Source organism: Podarcis cretensis (assembly GCF_951804945.1).
Source record: "Podarcis cretensis genome assembly, chromosome: 18".
In the NCBI taxonomy this organism is placed as follows: domain Eukaryota; kingdom Metazoa; phylum Chordata; class Lepidosauria; order Squamata; family Lacertidae; genus Podarcis; species Podarcis cretensis.
In genome coordinates this window covers 8,153,957-8,164,285 of record NC_137188.1, presented here as the reverse complement: position 1 = coordinate 8,164,285, position 10,329 = coordinate 8,153,957, and the positions used below count along the sequence as shown (strand labels likewise).

General features: G+C 47.7%; 1 protein-coding gene across 3 annotated transcripts in view; it reads left to right on the top strand.

Annotated features, from left to right (window-relative positions):
- Positions 1-1,093: 1,093 nt before the first annotated feature.
- NRTN (neurturin) overlaps positions 1,094-10,329 on the top strand; it is a 92,897-nt gene continuing 83,661 nt past the window's right edge. For all 3 annotated transcript variants that reach the window (XM_079960986.1, XM_079960988.1, XM_079960987.1), the window contains exon 1: positions 1,094-2,108. Coding sequence is in view for 1 of the 3 variants with exons in the window: in XM_079960988.1 (XP_079817114.1) it covers positions 2,080-2,108 (29 nt within the window). In the remaining 2 variants the exon portion in view is untranslated. The remainder of the gene's footprint in view (positions 2,109-10,329) is intronic.

Below are 10,329 nucleotides of genomic sequence, written 5' to 3'. Positions count from 1 at the left end.
CAGCGGGACTCCCCCTACTGGTGGTTAACCCTTCCCGGACTTCAAGCAGACGGGCTGGAGTCGGATATAGTCGGTTAGGACCAGTGCCTAAGCCAATATCGCTCATCACCTGTAATCAATAAAGTTGTGGCCTTTTTTTTAGCCCATTAACCTTAATAACTGTGTCATGTGTCATTATTTCCGCCAGGGGAACTCTCCATGCAATGCTGGGGTCAAATCACTTGTGGCTTCCTGGGACAACTCAGCAGGCAGAGCCACAAGACTCTTAATCTCAGGGCTGTGGGTTCCAGCCCCACACTGGGCAAAAGATTCCTGCATCACCGGGGGGGGGGGTGGTGGTCTGGATGACCCTTGGGGTCCCTTTCTACAATTCTATGAGTCTATGAACGAAAAGTGGAGCAGAACAAGCAGGTCCTGTACAACACTTTCGTCCTTTCTGCCTTCCTTCAAATCACTCTTCAATTTGCAGACTTCCCTGCGTGGCCTTCCTTTCTGAAAATCACCACTCCAAATTTTGACTGCCCTTATCTGGATTCATCCACTCCCTGGTTTCCCTCCCCATGCCCCCCCCAGCCTTGTTTGTTTATTTTACTTTGTAAGCTCCTAGGGGGCAGAGAGCTGCCTTCCATATTTTTGCGTCCGCGAGAAAGACAGCATGGGAATCGATGGTGTCTACAAAAAGTGCCTCTTAAACGGCAAACGCCCGGATGACATCCTCGCTGAGCTATTTCAAATAAAATGTCCTCACCTGGTACTTAAAATAAAATCACTCCTCTCGTCTCTCCCCACCCCCAACCCCCCCTGACATCTAGATTTTCCAGCTCTCTCATCCTTCTCTCTTCCCATGGTTTGGGAGAAGCAGCACTGATCGTCTCAGGAAAGACACGCTTAATCTTTTGGGCACTGGGGGGAAATTTGACACCCTCAGCCTTGGTGGTGAAGGGTGGGGCTTGCCCAAACCCCTCCCCTCGTGCATTCGGCTCTGTGGACTGCACCTTCTCCGCCCCCCTCCTTTCAAACACCCCCCCCCCCAGAAAAAGAGTTGGAAGGCAGGAACAGATCCACCAAACCCTTGCAAACCCTTTCGCTAAAGCAGAGAAGCTCCAAGGTGAACGTGAAAAATGCAAAGCAGAGAAGGCAAACAGCTGCTGAGGAAGGAAATCATTTCTTGAAAAGTGACAGAACCAGAAGCCTTGGGTTTTTTTTTTTTTGGTGTGTGGGGGTTTTTTCCCCCCTTGCATGTGTTCTTCTTGCTTACTTTCTCTCCCCCCACTGCTCCAAACAACCCTGCTGTTCCGTCTCCAAAGGATTGCCGAGTTGAGGCTGGCAGCTGGATGGGAAGAGGAGCAAAGAGACTCCAGCTGCGGCCGGGAGAAGCGCCACGGAAAGGGCATCTGAGTGACCTTTGGAGGCCTGAAGACCGCCACCTTCCTCGCAGGGGGAGGCAACAAGAAGTGGCAGGGAATTAGCCAGCTGGAGGAGACCGATTCGCCAGGTGCCCAAAGGGGGAGGCTCCGCTGGCGAGGATCACACCTGGCCCAGGGGCAGAGGTGGGCGGCAGGAGCCACGTGCAGAAGTCCACCTGCTTGACCTCCCCCCAAAGGACCTCTTCTCCCTCGGGGCGAGGCGAAGGAGGGAGGCCCAGGTCTGCAGAGGGAGCGTCCTCCGCCGCCGAGAGCCACAAAAACTTCTGGAATCTGCATCTGGGTGTTGTCCCCGGACCGTTTCCGATGTCCTTCAAAGTCTGGATCCCCAGGGAGTGAGAAGATGGGTTTTGGTAGCAGAGCTGCCCTGGTTTGGCAGAATGCAGAAAGCAGAATGAGGTTTTGCAGGGCGGTTGGTGTTCAGAAGGAGGATTAACCCAAAGTCGGGTGTGGAGGTTTTCTGGAGTTGCCGTTGAATTATTTTTGGACTTTCCTGGATGAGATGGGCCCTTTGAGGTGATTTGTGTTCCCACCCCCCACCCCACCCCACCCCCTGTGTTTTTGTGGGTTGTTGTTTGTTTTTGCAAGGATGACTGGCCTTGTGGGTTTTGATTCTTTCGGAGATCTCTGCTTTTCCGGGGACGCTTTTTGATGGATGACTTTCGGTGAGACTGGACTGCGAAGGTAAGAGGATGGGGGTTCTTCCCATTGTTTTCCGGGCTGTGAAGGAAGGGTAAAATCCTGCTTTCCAGTGGAGGTGGAAGTTTGAGGACATGCAGAGTTTGAGGACAACTTGCTGAGATCATTTTAACAACCAGATCAAGAGGAGAAGTGTCTTAAATGTGGGAGGGTGACGGAAAATGTGTACATTTCCTTCTTCCCCCCCAGTGCCATCTCAAATCAGATCTGTCCCTGCAGCAGAATGAGGGGGTTGGATCCTGAGGAAGTAGAATGGATTTATATCCCTTCAGGCTGCATGGAGTGGCAGGGGGCATAGGAAATTAAACATTGGTTTATCTACTCCCCAGTATTTCACACAGGGGGGTCATTTGCAGTCCCCCCTAGAGATGACAAGGATTGAATCCTGGCATCCGAAACAGTTGCCCTACCCCTGGGCTCCATCCCTCCTCCAGCCACAGTTTTGAGCATTCCCCCATATTAAAATGAAAGCCAAGCAAAATGCCCCGCAAGCAGAAATCTAGCACAGCACACAGACGGCAAGGTTTTTCTCCTTGCGGTCAAAAAAAGAACTTTCTTCTTCTTCTTTTTTCCATTTTACAAGGCAGGAAGCATTTGAGCATTTCCCCTCCGCTTGCAACCTTGAAAGCAGCATAGCCCACTACTCTTTTCCTCCTCAGGGCCATGCGTTTGGGCAAAGTGGAAATTCTACTTTTTGAAGACAGGACCGGAGTTGGGAATTTATTTCTGGGCGGCTTAATGTAGCCTACGGTGAACAAACTTTACAAATTTGGGTGGCTCTCAGATCCTGGATAGAGAATACTTTTCATATCTCTTGTTAGAGTGGTAGGGCAATGCCAAATACTCAGCTAATTGGGACTAAGGGTTTATCCCTAGATTTAAATATTTGTTTTTTAAAAAGGGGTTAGGGGAATACCAAGAACACTGATATACCAACTACTTCAACTGCTTCATTCACTAATTAATGAATGGTACATCTCCCCAGTGTTGACAGGGATGTGCAAAGTTAAAATCCCCAGGGAAGAATTTTGCATGTGAAATAACGGCTCGACGCACATGTTTCAACGGTGCGTAAACCAGAAAACTCTGCTTTCTCCCTGTACAGTTAGTGCAGGGGAGGGAAATGAGGGCACAAGATATTCCTCCGTTTTCACGAATACATAAATGAGTATCAGATCAGCCACTCGCATCAACTATGAACTCGTTTCCAGAACTGCCCAACTTCTACTTACGGGAGCAAAACCGCATAGCCGACTATATCAAACTTGGAATTTATTTATTTAGCGAAATCTAGCTTTGGGATACAGGGTGATTTACTCACTTGCTGGTGACAAGAGCATGAAGCTTGCACATTGTAATCAGTATGCCTAGGTGCACATTTAGAAATACCGTATTTTTTGCTCTATAAGACTCACTTTTCCCCTCCTAAAAAGTAAGGGGAAATGTGTGTGTGTCTTATGGAGTGAATGCAGGCTGCGCAGCTATCCCAGAAGCCAGAAAAGCAAGAGGGATTGCTGCTTTCACTGCACAGCGATCCCCCTTGCTGTTTTGGCTTCTGAGATTCAGAATACTTTTTTTCTTGTTTTCCTCCTCCAAAAACTAGGTGCGTCTTGTGGTCTGGTGCGTCTTATAGAGCGAAAAATACGGTAATTGCAAAGGTTTATATAGAGATGCGTTTCATCTCCTGGAATGGGGAAGACTGACAAGGCGACTTGTGTTCTGCATCTGTAAGCTGCCTTGAGTCTTTGTCTGCGAAAAAGACAAGGAATATATATATATCATCATCATCATCATCATCAATATCACACTCTGTTGTTGATGTGCTCACTGTGGATGGGAAGCGTGGAAGTATTTTCAGATCTGCCTTCTTGGCATTCTTTGACAGTGTTCAGACCCAGTGCTGGATTTATGTACAGTGGTGCCTCGCAAGACGAAATTAATCCATTCCGTGAGTCTCTTCGTCTAGCGGTTTTTTCGTCTTGCGAAGCAAGCCCATTGACGCCTTAGCGGATTAGCGCTATTAGCGCTATTAGCGGTTTAGCGGCTTTTAGCGGCTAAGCGGCTTAGCGGCTTAGAAAAAGGGGGGGGAGGGGAAAAACTCCGCAGGAACTCGCAAGACATTTTCGTCTTGCGAAGCAAGCCCATAGGAAATTCGTTTTGCGAAGCACCTCCAAAACGGAAAACTCTTTCGTCTAGCGGGTTTTCCGTCTTGCGAGGCGTTCGTCTTGCGGGGCACCACTGTATAAGCTAAACAAGCTATAGCTTAGAGCCCCACTCTCTTGGGGGCCCCCAAAAAAAATTAAAGGGGAAAACCCCCGGATGTACATTTCCAAAATATAAGATAAAAAACAAACTAAAGACCTACATTCAGCAAAAGTGTTTTGTGTTGTGTAGGCTCCTGTGATGTAAGTCATGGGCCCCGCCTGCTAGCCTGCTCCCTAAAATATCCCTGGTTTGCTCCTTTCTATATATAGGGTGCCTACATTCTGCATGGACTGGTTGCAACAGGGGCAAATGGCTTGAGATACCTATGAGGTCCATAAATGACCATATAGCATATATTCAACACAAAAAACAGCAACAATTTGTTGTGGACAAAGGACAGCTGGACATAGAAAGGGCCCCATTACCTTCAGTAGTTTAGGGCCTCATCAAACCTGGTTCAGACTATACATTTAAATACATACGATTGGATCCTGACGTTTACCCACTACAGAGCTACATTTCCCAGCACCCAGAGCAAACTACAGTTCCCAGGATTCCTTGGGGGGGGGGAGTCACGTGTCCTTATGTGTGTCTGCAGACTTTTGTCTCTAAACTAGGCTTGGGCTGGACAGCCCCCCAGACAGAGAACAGACCCTCCAAGCCTCTCTGTTTTCCAGGGACAGTCCCGGATTTACAGAAGCCATCCCGGTTTCTGATCTGATCCCGGAACGTCCCGCTTTTCCTTAGGGCGTCCTTATTTTCATCGGAAAAACGTTGGAGGGCATGGAGTTATGTGACTGCCCCCCGCAAGCCAAGGAGATAAGTCACAATGCAACCTTTAGAAGATATCTGGATTTCTTAATGTTCTATGTTTTATTATGTTTTTACCTATGTTGGAAGCTGCCCAGAGTGGCTGGGGAAACCAGTCTGTTGTTGTTGTTGTTGTTGTTGTTCTTCTTCTTCTTCTTCTTCTTCTTCTTCTTCTTCTTCTTCTTCTTCTTCTTCCTCTTCTTCTTCTTCTTCCTCTTCCTCTTCCTCCTCCTCCTCTTCTTCTTCTTCTTCTTCTTCTTCTTCTTCTTCTTCCTCTTCTTCTTCTTCTTCTTCTTCTTCTTCTTCTTCTTCTTCTTCTAGTTATTATTATTATTATTGATGTTCTAGTCAGACGAGCCAACTGCTAGGTTGGCAGGAGCTGGGACTGAGGAACGGGAGCTCACCCCGTCGTGGTGATTTGAGCCGCCGACCTTCTGATTGGCAAGCCCTAGGCTCAGTGGTTTAACCGACAGTGCCACCCGCATCCCTAAAGGTAAAGGGACCATTGACCATTAGGTTCAGTTGTGGACGACTCTGGGGTTGCAGCGCTCATCTCGCTTTACTGGCCGAAGGAGCCGGCGTACAGCTTCCGGGTCATGTGGCCAGCATGACTAAGCCGCTTCTGGCGAACCAGACCAGCGCACAGAAACGCTGTTTACCTTCCTGCCAGAGCGGTACGTATTTATCTACTTGCGCTGGTGTGCTTTCGAACTGCTAGGTTGGCAGGAGCTGTTACAGAACAACGGGAGCTCACCCCGTCATTGCGGGGATTCGAACCGCCGACCTTCTGAACGGCAAGCTCTAGGCTCTGTGATTCTGTGATCCTGAACTCAGCTTCAAGGTTCCATCTCTCTCTCTCTATAGATCACTCTCTTGTTTAGGCTTCCTCAAATACCTCTGGCCGCTTGCTCTTTCGAGAAACTGCCAGGCGCCGTGGAGTGTCTTAAGTCATATAAATTTTTACTGTATTGCAATCTCAAGTGCCTTCTGGAGAAGCGGAGGACCGCTGCCAAGCCGCTTCACGAGAAAACTTTGTTTAGGGAAGCGTGTTTATTCCAAGGCTCTGCACCTCCCCTCCCGGTTCTGCAGGCTGTGGCCACATTTCCCCCCAAGCGTCCTTGACTGTGATGGGTGTTCCTGTGCCATGCGCTGAGTGGTGGCTGGTGCTCCTTGGGACTGGACCCAGAGCCAAGGGCAAGGCAGGGCCTAACCATTCTAGTTTGGTCTCGCTCCTCTTCCCTCCTGAGTTCTACAGGAGCAGCTTTGGTTCTTGAGGAGCAGGAGGAAGCTGGAAGGAAGCATCTCCCTCTAGTTTGGCTGAAAGTAACCAAAGTCCGTATAGTTAAAGCTCTGGTTTTCCCAGTAGTGATGTATGGAAGTGAGAGCTGGACCATAAAGAAGGCTGATCGCCGAAGAATGGATGCTTTTGAATTATGGTGCTGCAGAAGACTCTTGAGAGTCCCATGGACTGCAATAAAATCAAACCTCTCCATTCTGAAGGAAATCAGCCCTGAGTGCTCACTGGAAGGACAGATCCTGAAGCTGAGGCTCCGATACTTTGGCCACCTCATGAGAAGAGAAGACTCCCTGGAGAAGACCCTGATGTTGGGAAAGATGGAGGGCGCAAGGAGAAGGGGATGACAGAGGACGAGATGGTGGGACAGTGTTCTCGAAGCTACTAACATGAGTTTGACCAAACTGCAGGAGGCAGTGGAAGACAGGAGTGCCTGGCATGCTCTGGTCCAGGGGGTCACGAAGAGTTGGAAAAGACTAAACAACAACAACAAAGGATCTAGTGGCTGGCTGAGGGCATACATAGAACACCGGTCCTGAAAGACCTCCATTGGCTCCCAGGAAGTTTCCGAGCACAATTCAAAGTGTTGGTGCTGACCTTTCAAGCCCTAAACGGCCCAGTAGACCTGAAGGAGCGTCTCCACCCCCATCGTTCAGCCCGGACACTGAGGTCCAGCTCCAAGGGTCTTCTAGCGCTTCCCTCCCTGCGAAAAGTGAGGTTACAGGGAACCAGGCAGAGGGCCTTCTCGGTGGTGGCGCCCTCCCATCAGATGTCAAGGAAATAAAAAACTATCTGACTTTCAGAAGACATCTGAAGGCGGACCTGTTTAGGGAAGTTTCTAATGTTTGATGTGCTTTTAATATCCTGTTGGAAACCGCCCAGAGTGGCTGGGGAGACGCGGCCAGAGGGGCGGGGTATAAGTAATAAATTATTATTATTACTGAGTGTTTGGGGCACACTGAGCCAATTCTGTTTCAGGGACTAAGTACCAGTTGTCAACTTGTGGGGCAATGTCTGGAGAATCGAGAAGTTGTCTACCTTTGCCTTGTCGAAAAGGGATCCCTGAGCTACCTGTTCAATGAATACTCCCTCCTGCTGTGGCTACCTTTTGTGGGAGGTATTTAAGCAGCGTCTGGTTGTTCGTCTGTCGGGGATGCTGTGCATTCATGAAGGGATTTCTGCTTGACCCATCTTCCTCACAGCTGTTTCTGTTCTGCTGCAATTCGGTTCCGCCAAATGCCACATTCCTCTGTCTCCCTGCCTGCTATTTAATGCAACCTCAGCAATTGTTTGCATATGTTACCATAAGCTGTGAATTCCATGGAACCAAGGGCATAATTATTTCTACCCCCTCCGCTGAAATGCAAAGGAAGCACAATTTAAATGGGGAAAAGTACAGTGGTACCTCGGGTTAAGTACTTAATTCGTTCCAGAGGTCCGTACTTAACCTGAAACTGTTCTTAACCTGAAGCACCACTTTAGCTAATGGGGCCTCCTGCTGCTGCTGCACCACCGGAGCACGATTTCTGTTCTCATCCTGAAGCAAAGTTCTTAACCTGAAGCACTATTTCTGGGTTAGTCTGTAACCTGAAGCGTATGTAACCTGAAGCGTATGTAACCTGAGGTACCACTGTAAACAGTTACAGGCAGAAAACAACAGCAGCGAACCTCTAAATGTCTCCAGCACTGCACTCCTTTCTTGCAGGGCTCCACCCCTCGATTGTTTTGCTGCCCCTTTTCCAAACCTTTCCCAAACTCTTCGATGTCCTTTTTGAGTGACGGCGACCAGAACCCATACTCCAAACGTGGTCACATCATGCATTTGCACGAGACCATTTGTTTTCAATTCCTTTCCTAATGATCCTTAGCGTGGAATTTGCCTTTTGCAAGACTACTACACACCTGATCTATCTAGCTCAGTTGTTGTCTCCACAGACAGGCAGCGAGTCTCTAGAGATCTGGTCATTTAGGGCTTCCTGGCCCTGTGGGTTAAACCACAGATCCTAGGGCTTGCCGATCAGAAGGTCGGTGGTTCGAATCCCTGCGACGGGGTGAGCTCCCGTTGCTCAGTCCCTGCTCCTGCCAACCTAGCAGTTCGAAAGCACGTCCAAGTGCAAGTAGATAAATAGGTACCGCTGCAGTGGGAAGGTAAACAGCATTTCCGTGCGCTGCTCTGGTTTGCCAGAAGCGGCTTAGTCCTGCTGGCCCCATGACCCGGAAGCTGTATGCTGGCTCCCTCGGCCAATAAATCGAGATGAGCGTCGCAACCCCAGAGTCGGCCATGACTGGACCTAATGGTCAGGGGTCCCTTGACCTTTACCTTTACCACCAGCAAGACCTTAAACTTGTCCCTGCAGCATACTGGCAGCCTGTTCAGATTTTTCAGCTGCAGCTCCCCAAACATAATCATCATCATTTAATTTCATTTTTATAAACGGAGCAGAACTTTTTCTTTTTTTATTCCTTCTTTCTTTCTTTCTTTCTTTCTTTCTTTCTTTCTTTCTTTCTTTCCTCCCTCTATTCTTTTTATAAATGAAAGATGGAGGGAAAAAATAAAGAAAAGTGAGTGAGAATGAATCAAAAGAGGAAAAAAAAATCTGCTCCATTACCATACAGTATACAGATGTGTACAGTGGTACCTTGGTTCTCAAACGCCTTGGTTCCCAAACACCGAAAACCCGCAAGTAAGTGTTCTGGTTTTCAAACATTTTTCGGAAGCCGAACATCCAAAGCGGCTGTCGGCTATTGTTTCTGGGGTGCCTGCACCAATCAGAATCCGCGCCTTGGTTTCCGAGCATTTTAGAAGTCAAACAGACTTCCGGAATGGATTAAGTTCGAGAACCAAGGTACCACTGTATTTGACACTTTTGGTTTTGCCATTTATTTTGCGTTTTTGTTTTTGAGGCTTTTTCGGTTCATTTGTTTTTGTGACGGTGTGGAACCCAGTTCAGCTACTGACTGATTGATTGTGTGACTGCAGAAATGGATAAAAGCCCCCTCCCCTCCTAACAATAACTATCATCAGAGCAAGTAAGAATTATTTTTTTTTTAATTTTCATCATCTAGAACAGTCTTATTTATTTCATAGTACAGTACATTGATTATTGTTTTCATTTTATGGTGTTGTTAGAGAGTAAAATTCGTGTTAAATTGATGCTTTAGGGGTTGTTCTTAAAAGTCTGGAACGGATTAATCCATTTTGCATTACTTTCTATGGGAAAGCACGCCTTGGTTTTGGAACGCATTGGTTTTGCAATGGACTTCTGGAATGGATTAAGTTTGAGAACCAAGGTATCACTGTATATTCTTGTTATTCAAATACACATAACCGAACATATTCTGGGTAAACTCCTCCAAATATCATTTTATTTATCCAAAGAAAGTCCCTGTCCATTCATATGTTGTTAAGTGTTGTCATGCTTCCAAACCATTGATTAAGGGGAATTGTATCTCTAATTTCCCCACTTGTCCATATCGGTCTCTTGGCCACCATAAGGGCGTGAAGAATCCATTTCCGCTTTCCTGTTATCAATTTCCATACAATGGGTATATCGTTCAAGAGCCTATGCACTTCTGAAAATCTTTAATTTTTTCTCCGTAGAGTCTTGTTTCTATAGTCCAACACTTTCCCCAAAAACTTAATAAAAACATATGTTTCAGAGAAGCTAAAGGTAAAGGACCCCTGGACAGTTAAGTCCAGTCAAAGGTGACTCTGGGGTTGCGGCATTCATCTCGCTTTCAGGCCGAGGGAGCCGGTGTTTGTCCACAGACAGCTTTCCAGGTCATGTGGCCAGCAGGACTAAACTGCTTCTGGTGCAACGGGACACCGTGATGGAAACCAGAGCGCACGGAAACGGCGTTTACCTTCCCGCCACAGTGGTACCTATTTATCTACTT